Raw genomic sequence first — 18,870 nt, 5'->3', positions numbered from 1 at the left:
AAAAAAAAAAAAAAAAAAAAAAAAAAAAATCACCTGAAATTCTACCATCTCGAAATAAATACATAAATATTAAGTTACAGAATATCATTTTAGACATGTCCCTCTCTTTCTCTCAGAACAACGAATAACTATAAATCGCTTTACATGGGAATCTTATTATACAAGCTAATTTTAAGTATAATCGATTAAATTAAGGTATACTTGTATTTAACAGAATTAGAAGAGACTGAATTAAAACAATTGCGTAGGCTGGGCATGGTGGCTCATGCCTGTAATCCCAGCACTGTGGAAGGCTGAGGCGGGTGGATTACTTGAGGTCAGGAGTTTGAGACCAGCCCAGCCAACAGGGTGAAACCCTCTGTCCACTAAAAATAGAAAAACTAGCCAGACATGGTGGCATGTGCCTGTAATCCCAGCTGCTCAGGAGGCTGAGGCAGGAGAATCGCTTGAACCTGAGAGGCGGACATTGCAGTGAGCCGAAATCTCACCACTGCACTCCAGCCTGCGCAATGGCATGAGACTCTGTCACACACACTCACACACACACATACACACACACACAAATTAAAAAATGAAACAACTGCTTAACTTTAGTTGTAATTTCTTCACTAAAAGAGTTATCTGTTCCTAAAAGATCTTTTAAAGTTAAAAAAAATTATTAAAGGCTTTATGAGATTGAAGTTACTTTAGTTCTTTTGTCCTATATATTTTAAGAAATATTATTGTCCATCTACTCCTAAAGATAAGGAAATTAGTATACATATGTTTTCCTGCCCTAGATTTTCTAATTACATTATTTTACATTGCAAATGTTTATAACATTTACATCTGTCCTTCAACCATTTCAATAATTTTACCTCAGTTGTTTATTTAAATGGATTAAGTGTGAAAGTGATGTTTTAATGTCAGGGCAAAATGTGTGGAAAAGATGGATTATTGAAAATATTTGGGAGTAAGTAGATAGCTTAACTGGGGGGGGAAAAGGTAGATTTTACCTTACTCCTTGTAACAAATTTTGCATAACTCTCCTCACCTCTTCTCCACAAAACATCAGCGTAAAGAATGTCAAAAGAGAAATAGGAAAAAAAAAAAAAAAAAAAGATCTACTATAAATTAAAAAGGAAATACAAATGGCTTTTCAACATATGAGAGAGATGATCAACATCTCCCATAATGAGAAATACCAATTAAAACTATAGTGAGAAAAGTTTTCACTGATCTGACAAAGTTCAAAAAGTATCAGTCTTCATACTTTCACAGTGGGACTATAACTTGGTGCAAATGCTTTGAAGGACAAATGGGCAATATCTATGTAAATTTAAAATCTACATTGATGAGCAATTCCACTTCTAGGAATTTATTTATTTTATTTTATTTGTTTTTTTTTTGAGATGGAGTCTTGCTCTATTGCCTAGGCTGGAGTGCAGTGGCACGATCTTGGCTCACTGCAAACTCTGCCTCCTAGGTTCAAGTGATTCTCCTGCCTTGGCTTCCCGAGTAGCTGGGATTACTGATGCATGCCACCATGCCCAGCTAATTTTTGTATTTTTAGTAGAGACAGGGTTTCACCATGTTTGCCAGGTTGGTCTTGAACTGCTGACCTCGTGGTCTGCCCACCTTGGCCCCCCAAAGTGTGCTGGGATTACAGGCATGAGCCACCGTGTCCGGCTGAAATTTATTCTTTTTTTATTTTTTTGAGACGGAGTCTCCCTGTGTCGCCCAGGCTGGAGTGCAGTGGCGCCATCTCGGCTCACTGCAAGCTCTGACTCCAGGGTTCCCGCCATTCTCCCGCCTCAGCCTCCGAGTAGCTGGGACTACAGGCGCCCGCCACCGCGCCCGGCTAGTTTTTTGTATTTTAGTAGAGACGGGGTTTCACCGTGTTAGCCAGGAGGGTCTCGATCTCCTGACCTCGTGATCCACCCGCCTTGGCCTCCCAAAGTGCTGGGATTACAGGCTTGAGCCACCGCGCCCGGCCCTAAAATTTATTCTTAAGATATTCTTACACAGGTACAAAATGCCATATACATGAGGACATTAATTGCAGCACAGTTTGTAATATCAAAAGATTGGAAACATCCTAAATGGGTTGGTTAAACAAATTATGGTCCATCTGAGAATATTATGGAGCCATTAAAAAGAATGAGGTAGCTTTGCATGTAGTAATACAAAACAATATCCTAAACATACTGTAAAGTAAAAAGAAAAATCAGGGTGGAACGGTTTTAATGGTTTGCTGTCATTTGTGCAAAAAATAAAAACAATATTTACTTTTATATGCATAAAATATCTCTAGAAGGAGAGGTACAAAATAGGTGCAGTGGTTGCTAGTGAGGGGGCCTGAAATGGGAGGGAGATTTCTTTTTCCTGTTCTACCTTCTCTTGTTATTTTTCGAGACAGAGTCTCGCTGTTGCCCAGGCTGGAGTGCAGGGGCACGATCCTGGCTCACTGCAACCTCCCAGGTTCAAGCGATTCTCCTGCCTCAGCCACCTGATTAGCTGGGACTACAGGTGTGAACCACCATGCCTGGCTAATACTTGTATTTTTAGTAGAAATGGGGTTTCTGCATGTTGGCCAGGCTGGTCTTGAACTTCTGGCCTCAGGTGATCTGCCCACTTCAGCCTCCTAAAGTGCTGGGATTATAGGTGTGAGCCATTGCACCGGGCTCTTCTTCTTCTTTTTTTTTTTTTGAGACAGGGTTTCATTCCTGTCACCCAGGCTGAAGTGCAATGGCAGGATCTTAGCTCACGGCAACCTCTGCCTCCCAGGCTCAAGTCATTCTCCTGCTTGAGCCTTCCAAGCAGCTGGGACTACAGGCGCATGCCACTGCACCTGGCTAATTTTTGCAGAGACGGGGTTTCGTCATGTCCAGGCTGGTCTTGAATACCTAGGTTCAAGTGATCTGCCTGCCTCAGCCTCCCAAAGTGCTGGGATTACAGGTGTGAGGCACTGTGCCCAGCTCCATGTTCTACCTTCTACTATATTTTTCCTTTTGGAAATTTGTATGACCTATTCAAAATGAAGAACATACAGCTTCTTTAGCCATGCAAAATAAATAAATAAATAAGTATTTGGGAAGGGGCCTCTTTAAATTCAATATTTACCGCCAGCCCTTTTACCAGTTCTGTAGTCCCTCATTCATTCTTCCTCCCTGCCTTCCTCCCTCTTTTTCTTCTTTTTGCTTCATCTCTATATTGGCTAGATTCTGTTATTGATCAGTTTTTAAAAGGAAAGCACTGGAAGGTTGCATTGCCTAAATTTGTGGGGTTTGAAGATGTCAGCTGCCTTTATAATTTAAGAACACCTTGGCTGGCTCACAATTCTTGGCTTTTATTTTACTTCCCTTAGAACTCTGCAAACATTTTTCTATTGTTTTCTGGCTTTGACTGTTCCTGAAGAGGTAGGTCTGGAGCCAGCTGGTTTATCCACCCCAAAATAAACTTTTTCAGTCTGTTTGTATGAATCTTTATTCTTGGAGTTCAGGGACTTCACCAGGACATGATTTATTGGTCAACGAAGATCAGTTTCATGGTCCCCACTCTTCAGGGATCTGCTTAAATGTCACCTGCTTGAATGGCCTTCTCCTTACCTAAAACAGCAGCACCTGTCAATCTTGATGCTTGTCTAATTTATTTTTCTACACAACACTTACCATCAACTGGCACTATAACATATATTTATTTCTTTTCCTTTTTCTTTTTATTTTTTTTGAGACTTAGTGTTGCCCTGTTGCCCAGGCTGGAGTGCAGTGGCGCAATCTGCTCACTGTAACCTCTGTCTTCCGGTTTCAAGCAATTCTCCTGCCTCAGCCTCCCATGTAGCTGGGATTATAGGCACCTGCCACCACACCCAGCTAATTTTTGTATTTTTAGTAGAGATGTGTTTCACCATGTTGGCCAGGCTGGTCTCGAACTGGTGACCTCGTGATCCTCCCACCTTGGCCTCCCAAAGCGCTGGGATTACGGGTGTGAGCCACCATGCCCAGCCTACTGATTTCTTACTCCTTCTTGTAAGTTTCTTTTTTGTTTTTTTGAGACGGAGTCTTGCTCTGTTGCCCAGGCTGCAGTGCAGTGGCACAATCTCAGCTCACTGCAAGCTCCGCCTCCTGGGTTCACGCCATTCTCCTGCCTCAGTCTCCCAAATAGCTGGGACTACAGGTGCCTGCCAACACGCCCGGCTAATTTTTTGTACTTTTAGTAGAGACGGGGTTTCACCGTGTTAGCCAGGATGGTCTCGATCTCCTGACCTCGTGATCCGCCCGCCTCAGCCTCCCAAAGTGCTGAGATTACAGACATGAGCCACCACGCCTGGCCCTTTCTTGTAAGTTGCATAAGGGTAGGCACTATGTTTTTATTGTGTACTACTGTATTCTCTGTGCTTAGAATAGTACTTGACACCCAGCAGACAATCAGTACATATTTGATGAATAGTTGGCTCATTTGATTTGGCCCATCAAATCAAGATGGAATCAAATCAAAGAAAGATCAAAACATTTATTTCCAGAAAAGTTTTCTTCAAGGATATCTTTAAATATCTTCTGTTCCATGTGTTTTGTTTTCTTTTTCAGGAATAATAGGTTGGCATATATTAGATCTCCTGTGTCTTCCAAATGTATTGTTTTCTTTATACTCATCTTTATAACTTTTATTATTTGCACTTAATTCTATTTTATTTCCTTAAGCCTATTCACCACTGAAAACATCCTAAATGGGTTGGTTTACTACATGTTCATTGCTTATAACATGATTTTTTAAATTGTTATGTTTTTTCTCTTCCATTTTTTTCTTTACCTCTACCCATTTGCTTTTTATATCCTTTTGCTGTCTGTAATCCTTAACTTTAACACAGCCCAAATTTATTCACTTTTTTCTTTCTTTCTTTCTTTTAAAAGAAATGGTATTTTCACTCTATTGCCCAGGTTGGAGTGCAGTGGCACAATCATAACTCATTATAACCTCAAAATCCTCCTGGGCTCACGTGATCCTCCTGCCTCAGCCTCCTGAGATGCTGGGGTTATAGGTATGAGTCACCAAACCCAGCTCCACATTTTTTCCCCTTTTATGGTAGTAATTTTTATGTCTTGGTTTTTTGTTTGTTTGTTTTTAAGATCTTCGTGTATTTCAAGGTAATAAAGATATTATTGTGTGTTTCTGGTGTTTCGTTCTGGTTGCTATTTTCCCCTAAAGAAACATGGAAATGTTGCTACGTAGTTCATGTTTAAAACATGTAAGGGCTCCACAACAAAGGAGAACAAGATCAAGCCCTTTGTCCTGTTGCTTCTCTTACCATACTCCTATGGCCTACCGCTCACAAGAAGAAAAAACTCACTTGTCACCTAGCCAAGGTGTTCTTCAATTATAAAGGCAGACATTTTAAAGCTTTACAAATTGAGACAATACGACTCTTCTGAGTTTTTCTTAAAAACGAACAAACAAAATTGCTACACAATAAAAGTCAGCCATTCTAGAGATGGAAGAAACAGAAAGGGTTGAAAAACATACATGCAAAAAAAGGATTAAAGAAATCTGGACTATTGTGTGCCAAATAAAACATTTCTACTGTAAAAGATTTCCACATACTACACTGATATTGATGCAACACACTGCCTATGTATAAAGTCCACAGTAAAATATTACATGACAAGAGATGCTTGGTGACAGTTAAATCAAATAAATGTGGTTAACGTGATACTCATCACTAACATGTCATAATACTATGTAAATGTCTACTCTATATAGTTATCATATACCTTCACTGCCTGAGGATTTGGCAACAACGTAACTGAAAATCCCAGAGCTGGTGTTTGAACTACTGGCCAGCTCTGTCCTGAGACCACGGGATTAATATTTATGCAGATGTTAGGCCCAGGAACATCGCAATGATGACTAGAGCAAGGAGGAGAAATATTATTTGTTATAAGGCAAAAAAGGAACAGGGAGGGAAGGGAAAAAAATGGAAAAGATAGGGGGAAAAACTATCCACAGGGAATACATAGCACATACGTTGCAATAATCTTGTTATTTCTATGCCTAGCTACTTATCTCTGGATAAATGACAAGACAGCACGTTCTAAACCACTTTGTCATGATGAGCTGCCACAGCAATGATTTATTATATTCCACTATAACACGACTTTAAATCCCCCTCCTCAAATATAAATTTGAAAAATTACCCTTAATAGTTCCGCTGATGTCGGCCTTTCCTGAGGTATTTTCTGCAAGCAGTAATCAACAAATCTCCTAAAGGAGTCTGTCCTGTGTGTGCAAATACACAAAAGAAAATAAACTCAGGGTCTGTAGAGCACACTGATTACTTAAAACAATGTTCATTCAAGAGAAAATTTTGCATTTAAGGAGATTTTAAAAAATAAACACTTTGGAATATCAGGAGAACTGGAGCATTTTCAAGTTACGATATCTAAAATTAATTCTTTTGGATAATGAGTAAGGACAAGTTTCAAGTCAGTCAACATTCAAATACATCTTAACATACAAGGAAGGTCAACTCATAATATATATCAGAAAACAAAAATACTACATTTATATAAAATAGTTTTATGTACATTTTTCTCTCCAAAGACAACAATTCTTATAGTCTCAACTCTATATTCTTAATTACCAATTGTTAATTCCTCTATTACCCACAATCTATAACAAAGTAGTAAAATTTGGAGCATGAGCGATGCAGAACCTAGGAGTAGGCTGCCTGAATAAAAACACTTCCTATCTTAAAAGTTCCATTTTATCTACTCTTCTTTAATATTGCCCCTTTTAAAATAACTCTTGTGGCCCAAATAGTTATACAAATATCATACTTTTCAGCAAGGCACAATGTATCTGAATAGATAATGCATGTTCTGTCTCAACACATTTAAGTGTACATGTAGTTTAAAAAAACAAAAGACAACTGGAGAAATAATGACATCATAGAGGGCCCCTTATCTCTGCTGAGAAGTGGTATCAGCTGAGATGATCAATACAAGACCATCACGGCCTGGGACAGTAGACTTGTTAGGAGGGTAGCAGGGCATCTTCCCTGCAGGATTTCGGTTACTAGTCACACTAAGAACACAGTGCAAGCCATGATGAAGGCAAAAATAAGTAAATCTATGCATGTGTTCATGTGTAGACAGTTGATGCTTGTGAGGCATCAGTGTCACCTATAACAACATACAGTGAAGGAAAGAAATGCTTTCTAGGTCAGATATTTAAAATGTAAGGTAATAAAAATGCCAAATACATATGATGATTTTCTTAGAGATTTAAAATGATAGCAGAGTCTTACCATTCATTAGACTGTAACGTTGGGGAGTCATTCTGAGCAATGTGATATAAGGCACTCATTGCATTCATGTTGAAAAGTGGGGGCTTCCGTTCCGCTGGAAGAGGAAAGAAACACGATAAAGTAGTTCTTGAAGGAAATCAGGCAGACAGAGAAATAAGAAATGATAAGCAAAGCTTTGCTGCTAAATCAATAGCTCATTACTGTCATCATGCCACATAATCCACTTATTTTAATCTCTAAGGTTGGCCCAAGATAGCCATTCAGAAGCTGCTGGACATTAAATGTACATTGGCAAAGCTCCTAACAGAAGCCATTTCAAAAGAGTGAAAGAAAAGTTTCTTTCTTTTTTTTTCACATATCTTGAAAAAATTGGCCTTTTGCATATTTTCCCCACAATAGGTGTGAAAGATTTTGTATGTGCGTTTTAGCTCAAAAAATATGTATTCTCTTCCCGCTTGAAGTCTGGGTATGTTGGTAAAAAAGAAAAAGAAAAAAATTCATATTCAACTTAAAAAATTCAGAAAGAAAGTAACCATTGAATAAGGAAAAAAGATTACTATAAAATGGCAATATATAGTACTATAATATATTTTTTTGAGATGGAAGTCTCCGCTCTGTTGCCCCAAGGCTGGAGTGCAGTGCCAGATCGTCAGCTCACGCAAGCTCCGCCCTCCCTGGGTTTAGCACCATTCCTCCTGCCTGCAGCCTCCCCCAAAGTAAGTTGGGGCGACTACAGGCCCACCCGCCACCGATGGCCCGGCTAGTTTTTTAATTTTTTTAGTCAGAGACCCGGGGTTTCAGCGCATGTTACGCCAGGATGGTCTTGATCTCCTGACCCCTCAGTGATCCGCCCCGTCTCGGGGCCCCTCCCCAAAGAGTGGGCTGGGATTACAGGCCTTGAGCCATTGCGGCACGGGCCCTAATTTGTTGTATTTTTAGTAAAGAGATGGGGGTTTCACCATATTAGGCCAGGGTCTGGTCTCGACATTCCTGACGCTCGTGATCCAGCCTGCCTTGGCCCCCCCAAAGTGCTGGGATTACAGGTATCCAAAGCCACTGTGGCCAGCCCCAAAATGAAAGCATCTTACAACATCACTTAACAGAGTGGCTGGGCGCGGTGGCCCTCCACGCTTGTATCGCCCAGGCACTTTGGGAGGCCCCGAGGCAGGCAGATCACAAGGTTCAGGAGATTGAGACCATCCCTGGCCTAACACAGTGAACGCCGTCCTCTACAAAAAATAAATAAATACAAAATTAATTAAAAAAATTAGCTGGGTGTGGTGGGCAGGTGCCTGTAGTCCCAGCTACTCAGGAGGATGAGGTAGGGAAATGAAAGTGAACCCGGGAGGTGGAGCTTGCAGTGAGCCAAGATCACACCACTGGCGTTCCAGCCCTGGCGACAGAGTGAGACTCCCCCCATCTCAAAATAAATAAATAAAATAAATAAATAAATAAATAAATAAATAAATAAAATTACTAACAGAGCAGGGGAGATAAGCCAATTCTATTCAGTAAATACTGTTTGACTTCTCATTCAGGCCAAATAATTGCTAAGAGTGACAGTAGAGAGAGAAATGGGAAGGAGGAAGAAGAGTATAAATTATAAATAAAGTCTGGTCCATCCCACTCTAAAGAGAAACTCAGTGAGTCAGGCATTGATTTTTTAATTATTTACTTTTTGAGATGAGGACTTGCTCTGTTGCCCAGGCTGGAGTGCAGTGGCACAATCATGGCTCACTATAGGATTGACCTTCCAGGCTCATGAGATCCTCAACCTCTTGAGTAGCTGAGACTACAGGTGTGTGCCACCACGCTGGACTAATTTAAACAATTTTTTTTTTTTTTTGTATAGCAGTTGGGTGCATTGAATCACATCTGTAATCCCAATACTTTGGGAGGCCGAGGCAGGCAGATGACCTGAGGCCAGGAGTTCGAGACCAGCCTGGGCAATATAGTGAAACTTGTCTCTACTAGAAATACAAAATTAACCAGGCATGTTGGCACAAGCCTGTAATCCCAGCTACTTGGGAGACTGATACAGAGGAATTGCTTAAACCCAGGAGGTGGAGGTTGCAGTGGGCTGAGATCGTACCCCTGCACTCCAGCCTGGGCAACAGAGTGAGACCCCGTCTTAAACCAGACTGGTATTGAACTCCTGGGCTCAAGCTATCCTCCTGCCTCAGCCTTCCACAGTGCTGGGATTACAGGCATGATGCACTGCATCTGGCCAGGTATTTCTTGGTAGAGGATTTATTCCTCCGCAGCCCACCATGATCTCTTTATTGGAACTCCTCCAACTCTCCCTTGGCATACTGGTCATTTGGCATGTGTTCACCTATTACATCTACATCATCATACAAATCTTTTCTCTCAAAAGAAATCATATGCTCTAAGAGCACAAGATCTTATAACCTGAATATTCTTTTCTTTTACTTATTCCCCAGAATTTGTAATAAAATGCGATTCACACATTAGGGGTTCCATTTGTGGATCAAAGGAAAGAAACAAGTCTCTAGTTCTGAGTACAGTTAATTTTATGCTATTTATTAGTTGTTATGGAATAGAAGATAAATCACTACCAGGCCAGGCGTGGAGGCTCACACCTGTAATCCCAGCACTTTGGGAGGCCGAGGCGGGTGGATCACGAGGTCAGGAGATTGAGACCATCCTGGCTAACATAGTGAAACCCTGTCTCTACTAAAATACAAAAAAAAAAAAAAAAAAAAAAAAAAAAAAAAAATTAGCTGGGCATGGTGGCCGGCCCCTGTAGTCCCAGCTACTTGGGAGGCTGAGGCAAGAGAATGGCGTGAACCTGCGAGGCGGAACTTGCAGCAAGCCGAGATCGTGCCACTGCACTCTAGTCTGGGCAACACAGTGAGACTCCATCTCAAGAAACAGAAGAAGAAACAGAAGAAGAAAGAAGAAAGAAGAAGAAAGAAGAAGAAGAAGAAGGAGAAGGAGAAGAAGAGGAGGAGGAGGAGGTGGAGGAGGAGGAAGAAAGAAGAAAGAAGAATCACTATCTCTTACTACTGTGCTTACCCTAATGGATTTTTTATCTAGTCCCACTTTCTAATTCATAATCTGATCTCTAGTTTCATCAGAGCACCTTAGTTTTTAGGTAAAGGCTCTTCTATTAACCACTTCTAAAATGACAAATTGGGCTTATTCTGTGCAGTTCAAAAAACAGAACAAGGCTAAGAAGTGAAGTTACAGAAAAGACATTTTCACTCACAGAAGGAAAAATTTGTGCACAGCCAGAGTAGTTAAAAAACAAAACAAGAAATCAGAATGGACAAGGTTGAAAAGTAGTAAACTTTGAGTCATTTGTAGCACTTAAACAGATGACAGCTATACCTATTCATTTGTTATATTTTGGAGGGGCATCTTATAGTCTTGACTAAGTGATTTCTGCATCTCTGAAATATAGTAGTCTAGGCCAGGCAAGGTGGTTTATGCCTATAATCCCAGAACTTTGGGAGACCAAGTCGGTGGATCACCTGAGGTCAGGAGTTCGAGACCAGCCTGGCCCACAGGGTGAAACCTTGTCTCTACTAAAAATACAAAAGCCAGGAGTGGTGGCGTGCGCCTGTAATCCCAGCTACTTGGGAGGCTGAGGCAGGAGAATTGCTTGAACCCGGAAGGCGGAGATTGCAGTGAGCTGAGATCACGCCACTGCACTCCAGCCTGGGTGATGGAGTGAGGCTCTGTTTCAAAAATAAATTTAAAAAATTGAAATATAGTAGTCTATATATATATATATCTAGACTGTTACTTTATTGTGTATATATATGTATTTTATGTATATATATATTGTGTGTGTGTGTATATATATGTGTATATGTGTGTGTGTGTGTGTGTGTGTATATATATTTGAGACGGAGTCTCACTCTGTCACCAGGCTGGAGTGCAGCATGCCTCAGCCTCCCGAATAGCTGGGACTACATGCGCATGCCACCATGCCCAGCTAATTTTTTGTATTTTTAGTAGAGACGGGGTTTCACCATATTAGCCAGGATGGTCTCGATCTCCTGACCTCGTGATCTGCCCGCCTCAGCCTCCCAAGTATTTTTTATTGACCTCTCAATAGGATACTTTATACTTATCAAACAGATACTGGTATTACAGTGATATGAACTGTTAACAAGTGGAAATTTGGAAGTTGCTGTGTGGACAAATGGATTTCTATCTGTTTCAAATGCAAAAGATAAAAAAAAAATCTGGTTTGGGTTTATTTTTCAGGGGGCAGATTTTAGGAAGTTTGTAGAGCTTGGATTTCTGGCAACTTCAAGTATAGTCATCCCTAGGTATCTGTGGGGGACTGGTTCCCATTCTCCCCTACATATACCAAAATCCATGGATCTCAACTTTCTTATATAAAATGGCATAGTATTTGCATGTAACCTGCACACATACTTCTGTCCGTATACTTTAAATCATCTCTAGATTACTTATGATATCTAGTATAACGTAAATTCTATGTAAATAGTTGTTATACCACATTGTTTAGAAAATCATGAGAAGAAAAAAAGTCTACGCATGTTCAGACTTGTATAGTTTTCTTGTCATTCTTTCCTAAACAACTTCCTATATAGACTCAACTCTCCTTTTTTTTTTTTCCTGTATATTTCTGATCTGTGGTTGATTGAATTTATGGATGTGGAACCACAGATTGGGAGGACCAACCATACTTAAAACCACATGGCAGCCTGGCCAACATGGTGAAACCCCGTCTCTACTAAAAATACAAAATTAGCCAGACATGGTGGCTTGTGCCGGTAGTCCCAGCTACTCGGGAGGCTGAGGCAGGAGAATCACTTGAACCTGGGAGGTGAAGGTTGCAGTGAGCCAAGATCACGCCACTGCACTCCAGACTGGGTGATAGAGTGAGACCTTATCTCATAAATAAATAAAACCATGTGGAACTAGGAACTCATCATGTAACCATTAATGGCTTCCCATCATTCTTAGGACAAAGTCCGAATCCTTAAACATTTGTGACAAGAAAACGTTCAGTCTCTTGGACTTCATTATCATGGGTCTGGCTACCTCCGGAGCCCAATTCTGAGAAGTACCCAATTTTTCCCTCTCTCATGCTTTACGAGTGCTTCACTCAAAGAACCAAGCTTGGTGTTTTTCACAAACGCTGTTTTCTTGATCTGGACACCCCTTTCCCTTTTGCTCCCTAAACTTTATCTGGGTAAATCTTTTTGTGTATGTGTGTATGTGTCAGGGTCTTGCTCTGTTGCCCAGGCTGGAGCGCAGTGGCGCAATCAGCTCACTAACCTCAAACTCCTGGGATCAAGAGATTCTCCTCCCTCAGCCTCTCAAAGTGCTGGTATTACAGGCTAATTATCGACAATCCTTTCAGGTTTCATCTCGAATATAATTTCATTTCTACATGAATTTAATAAGTATGCATTCAGGATTTATTATATGTTTATAATCACCTCCTCAGGGAAGCCTTCCCTGACCTCTCAGACTAGGTCTCCTATTCGATTTTGTCATTGCAAATTATATTTTTTCCTTTCTTCCACATATCACAGCCCTAATTATTTGTGTAATTTTTTTGAGACAGACTCTTACTCTGTCACCCAGGCTGGAGGGAGTGCATCTGGGCTTACTGCAGCCTTGACCTCCTGGGCTCACGTGATGCTCCCACTTCTCCCTCCTGAGTAGCTGGGATTATAGGCATGTGCCATCAAGTCCAGCTAATTTTTTTGCCTTTTTTTTTTTTTTTTGTAGAGATGGGGTTTTGCCATGTTGCCTAGGCTGGTCTCAAACTCCTGGGCTGAAGCGATCTGCCCGCCCCAACCTCCCAAAGTGCTGGGATTATAGGCGTGAGCCACCATGCCTGGCCTATTTGCATAATTATTTTCTTCCTTCCTTTCTTTCTTCCTACCTCCATCCCTCCCTCCTTCCTTCCTTCCTTCCTTTCCTCCTTCTCTCTCTCTCATTCAAGCCATCCTTCTACCTCACCCTCCCTAGTAGCTGAGACTACAGGCACATGTCACCAAGCTTGGTTAATTTTTTTAAGGTTTTTGTAGAGATGAGGTCTCATTATATTGCCCAAGCTTGTCTCAAACTCCCGGGCTCAGGAGATCCTCCCACCTCCTAAAGTGCTGGGATTAGAGGCATGAGCCATTGTGCTCTTAGCCTAATTCTTTATTTAATGTGTGTCTTCTTTGCTAAACTTCATGAGGGCAGGAGCAACGTCTATTATGTTCATCTCTGCATTCTCTGTGCTGAGAACAGTATCTGGTACACAGCAGGTGGCCCCAAATACTTTTAAATAAATAAATGAAGGTGAGGCAAATTAAAGCACACAATAAACTCTGTCAACAAAGAATCTTTGTTCAGCAAGTCATTACAAAAATGACTGAGAAGACACTGAGTCTCGGGGCTCATGAAAGATACTATGTGATGGCTTCATTCACTATTAGAAGGACTGGAACCCTCCCACTTACTGGCAAAAGGTTAAAAAAAAAAAAAAATCCCAGCTTCTCAGAACATTGAGTTGCATAGGAGAAACAGTGAAACAGCAGGGAAAGGAGACTGAAGCAAGAGAAAACCAAATTTGAAAAGAAAAGGATGAAAGAACAAAAACAAAAACAAAAAAACAACTCAGTTCAATAAAAGGCAGTAGCTTGGATTTGAAGCAGGAATGAGAAGGCCTATAAGTAGCAAGCGTTCTGCCCAGGAACAAGCAGAAAAGATGGCTGACCATGTGATGGTAGAAGAAATAATTCTAATAGAGAAGCACATGACTAAAGGTACTCTTACCATAGAACAGCTCCATAGTCTGGGGAGCATTCTGTGAGTATTAGCTTCAAGTGATCTCATCTATGTTCAAGTCTTTGCTAGATGTAACAAATAAATCCTCTGAGCAGTGGTGACAAGGCTCACTGCTGAGCCAGAATACTACAGAGTAAGGGCTGGCAAACTATGGCCCATGGGCCAAATTCAGCTATCAGCTCCTGCTTTTGTAAGTTTATTGGAACACAGCCATGCCTGTTCAGTAATGTTTGTCTATGACTGCTTTCATGCTCCAACGGCAAAGTTGAGTAGTTATGATAGACATTGAATATTCTCCAAAGCCTAAAATGCTTATTATATGTTCCCTCACAGAAAGTTTTTCAATACTTATTGTAGAATATAGTTTTCTTCTTCTTTTTTTTTTTTTTGAGACAGAGTCTCACTCTGTCGCCAAGACTAGAGTGAAGAGGCATGATCTGGGCTCACTGCAACCTCTGACTCCCAGGTTCAAGAGATTCTCCTGCCTCAGCCTCCTGAGTAGCAGGGATTACAGGTACATGCCACCATGCCTGACTAATTTTTGCATTTTTAGTAGAGAAGGGGTTTCACCATGTTGGCCAGGCGGCTGGTCTCAAACTCCTCACCTCAGGTGAACCACCTGCCTCGGCCTCCCAAAGTGCTGGCATTACAGGCGTGAGCCACTGTGCCTGGTCAAATACAGTAGTTTGAATAAAGCTTCTTCTACATACACAGCAGAATAGGTATTGGGAGTGCTTCTGAAGTCACCTAATAGCCGCGTTAGCTATTATTTATATTTATGGAGTATATATTTTTTTTTTTTTTAGAGGAGTCTTGCTCTCTCACGCGCCGGCTGCGAGTGACAAGTGGTGCTGATCTCAGGCTTCACTGCCTCAAGCTCCGCTCCGCAGGTTCAGCCATTCTCGCCTGCCTCAGCCTCTCAAGTAGCTGGCACTACAGGGTACAAGCACCACACCTGGCCTAATTTTTTGTGTAGTTTTTTAGTAGGAGCCGGGCTGTGTCTACCATGTTAGCCAGGCATTCGGTCTACGAGTCTCCCTGACCTCCATGATTCTGCCGCCGCCTCTGCTCCTAAGTGCTGGCCAAGGTGGCTGGGATTCAGCGCGGTAGCCAAAGCTCGGCGCGCGAGCCCGCGAGTGGCGAGATAAAGTTATTTAAAATGAAAGGAAAAAGGCTAGAAGATAAAAATGCTGAGCTAGCTACATTAAAAGAAAAAACATATGTTTCCCTTATAACTTAGAGACATGATCAAGTTTTTGTGTATGATCAATCTGGTTATGTAAGATTCAACAAACCGGTTCAGGAAGGTCAGTTCAATCAGAGTTTGTGGATATGTTCTGCGTTGGTAAAGGATAAACTAAATTAGAGTGCCCTACCATGTTTATGTTTATTGCAGGCCGAATTTACAATCACGGAAAAGTAGATGGGAAGATGAACCTAGCGGTCGGGCGAGTTATATATAAGTTGATGTTGATTATGGCGGAAAGGAGGTTGATGGAGGATTGAAGAAGTCGAGGATCATGGATCAAGAGATCGAGATCATCCTTGCAACAGGGTGAAACTCCGTCGTGCTACTATAAAATAAAAAACACTTAGCTGGCCTCCTCTTTGTTGTGGGGCACAGTGCCTGTAGTCCCAGGCTACTCAGAGAGCTGAGGCAGGGAGAGAGGCTTAAACTCGGGAGGGCGAGCGGTGGTTGCACTGACACCTGGATCCGCACTGTTACCGCCAGCCTGGGTGTGACAGCACGAGACTCTCCTCTCGTGCGCGAAAAAAAAAAAAAAAACGAACTAAAGGAAGGAAGGAAGGAAGGAAGGAAGGAAGGAAGGAAAGAAGGAAGGAAGGAAGGAAAGAAATGTGGTATATATACACCATGGAGTACTACTCAGACAGAAAAAGTAATGAAATAATGCCTTTCGCAGTAACTTGAATGGAGCTGGAGGCAATTATTCTGAGAAGTAACTCAGGATTGGAAAACCAAACATAATTTATGTTCTCACTTATAAGTGGGTGCTAAGCTATGAATACGCAAAGGCATACAGTGTAATAAAATGGACTTTGGAGACTCAGAAGAGTAAGGGTAGGAGCGGGTGTGGGATAAAAGACTACATATTGGGTACAATGTACAATACTCAGGTGACAAGTACACTAAAATCTCAGAATTCATCACTATATAATTCATCCATGTAAACAAAAAACACTTGTACTACAAAAGCTATTGAAATAAAAAAATTTAAAAAACAAAATAAAATAAATCAGTGTCTAATGGGCTTAATTTTACTAAGAAAATCAAAGAGTACGCCTGTCTTTAGACAAACACTACCTGAAAAAGCATAAGGGTTCTTTTCTTTTTCTTTCTTTTTTTTTGAGACGGAGTCTCGCTCTGTCGCCCAGGCTGGAGTGCAGTGGCATTTCGGCTCACTGCAAGCTCCGCCTCCCGGGTTCACGCCATTCTCCTGCCTCAGCTTCCCGAGTAGCTGGGACTACAGGCGCCCGCCACCCTACCCGGCTAGTTTTTTGTATTTTTAGCAGAGATGGGGTTTCACCGTGTTAGCCAGGATGGCCTCGATCTCCTGACCTCGTGATTCGCCTACCTCAGCCTCCTAAAGTGCTGAGATTACAGGCGTGAGCCAAAATGCCTGGCCTTTTTTTTTTTTCCTTTGAGATAGAGTCTCGCTTTGTCTCCCAGGCTGGAGTGCAGTGGTATAATCTTGGCTCACCGCAACCTCCACCTCCTGGGTTCAAGCAATTCCCATGCCTCAGCCCCCCAAGTAGCTGGGACTACAGGTGTGTGCCACCACACCTGACTAATTTTTGCATTTTTAATAGAGACAGGGTTTTGCCATGTTGGCCAGTCTGCTCTAGAACTCCTGACCTCAAGTGATCTGGCCACTTTGGCCTCCTATAGTCCTGGAATTATAGACATGAGCTGCCGCGCCCAGCCCATAAGGTTTCTTATGAACAAATATGGTTGACAACCATAATAACTAATGATAACAAAATAATCGCTACCATTTACTGAATTCCTACTGTATGCCAGGCACTCACTGCCTTAGGCATGTTATATATATTATTCATAGTTCTCAAAATAGTAGCTTGGCAAGATAGGTATGATTTTTCCAATTTCCCAACTGAAGAAACTGAGGCTCAGCTAGGCTAAATAATGAAACCAAATCACATAGTGTTTACACTGAAATTTCAACCCAATCCTATCAGACTCCAAGGCCTGTGTTCTTTTTACTAGGTCATGGTACCTCTTCAATAACTCTGTACATTTAAGGTAGATAGCACTAGTATTTCAAAATGAAAAAGCTTTAGAAGACTATATATAACCCCTTCTCCCCAACGGCGATCACAATATTCATTTATTAATAGATAAACTATAAGGGGCTAATGTATAAGAAGAAAATTCCAGGCAGAGAACCTATAACATTTATATTTGTGTTTTGTTTTTTCCTGAAGAACTTATTTCTGGACACAGTTCATTCCCTGACAGTGCCGACAGACTATTTGCCACTTTCTACCATGACCTTTGCTGGTGAATTAAATGCCTGTAATTTAAACAGAAGAGAACCAAGATTAACTTCTCCTGAATATAACCCTGAAAAATAAACTATCTGGTGACTGGACAACTTCAGCCTCCAAGAGTTTTAACTAGTTCTGTCAACAGGAGATCAATTTACCCAAAGATAATTTCTTTCTTTTTTTTTTTTTTAATTATACTTTAAGTTCTAGGGTACATGTGCACAATGTGCAAGTTTGTTACATATGTATACATGTGCCATGTTGGTGTGCTGCACCCATTAACTCGTCATTTACATTAGGTATATCTCCTAATGTTGTCCCTCCCTGTTCCCTGCACCCCACGACAGGCCCCAATGTGTGGTGTTCCCACCCTGTGTCCAAGTGTTCTCATTGTTCAATTCCCACCTATGAGTGAGAACATGCAGTGTTTGGTTTTCTGTCCTTGAGATAGTTTGCTCAGAATGATGGTTTCCAGCTTCATCCATGTCCCTACAAAGGACATGAACTCATCCTTTTTCATGGCTGCACAGTAGTCCATGGTGTATATGTGCAACACTTTCTTAATTCAGTCTATCATTGGTGGACATTTGGGTTGGTTCCAAGTCTTTGCTATTGTGAATAGTGCCACAATAAACATACATGTGCATGTGTCTTCATAGCAGCATGATTTATAATCCTTTACCCAAAGATAATTTCTTAAACAGGATTAACCACTTAGGAGCTGTAGAGTTTGATCTTTAGGAAAGAGGGACAGTGTCAGTAACATTATCATCCTGCTTTTTCATGCCATCCCAGCAATTCAACTTCTAGATTAGGGTGTTTTTAAAAATATATATACTATTGTAGAAGAGATAGACACCATAACAAAAGGGGATAATGGGCTATTATGTAAGAGATAGATACCAGAACAGAAGGGGACAGGACTATCCACAACTTTCCATGTAATTTCGATATTAAAAGTACAGCTTGGGCTGGGCGAGGTGGCTCATGCCTGTAATCCCATCACTTTGGGAGGCTGAGGTGGGTGGGTCGCCTAAGGTCAGAAGGTTGAGACCAGCCTGGGCAACATGGTGAAATTCTGTCTCTACTAAAAATATAAAAATTAGCCGGGTGTGGTGGTGGGTGCCTGTAATCCCAGCTACTCGGGAGGCTGAGGCAGGAGAATCACTTGAGTCTGGGAGGTGGAGGTTGCAGTGAGCTTAGATGGCGCCATTGCACTCTAGCCTGGGTGACAAGTGGGAGACTCCATCTCAAAAAAAAAAAAAAAAAAG

The 18,870-nt window shown here is 41.4% G+C and overlaps 1 protein-coding gene across 4 annotated transcripts in view; it reads right to left on the bottom strand.

Annotated features, from left to right (window-relative positions):
• Window positions 1-18,870, bottom strand: part of TAOK3 (TAO kinase 3) — a 249,497-nt gene that overhangs the window by 65,202 nt on the left and 165,425 nt on the right. For all 4 annotated transcript variants that reach the window (XM_017887864.1, XM_017887867.1, XM_017887865.1 and 1 more), the window contains 2 exons: window positions 7,283-7,376; window positions 6,171-6,252 (listed from right to left, as the gene is read on the bottom strand). In XM_017887864.1, coding sequence (XP_017743353.1) covers window positions 6,171-6,252; window positions 7,283-7,376 — 176 coding nt within the window. The remainder of the gene's footprint in view (window positions 1-6,170; window positions 6,253-7,282; window positions 7,377-18,870) is intronic.

This window comes from Rhinopithecus bieti, unplaced genomic scaffold, assembly GCF_001698545.2.
Source record: "Rhinopithecus bieti isolate Rb0 unplaced genomic scaffold, ASM169854v2 scaffold_17010, whole genome shotgun sequence".
NCBI classification, from domain to species: Eukaryota; Metazoa; Chordata; class Mammalia; order Primates; family Cercopithecidae; genus Rhinopithecus; species Rhinopithecus bieti.
This window is presented reverse-complemented; position numbering and strand designations above follow the sequence as displayed.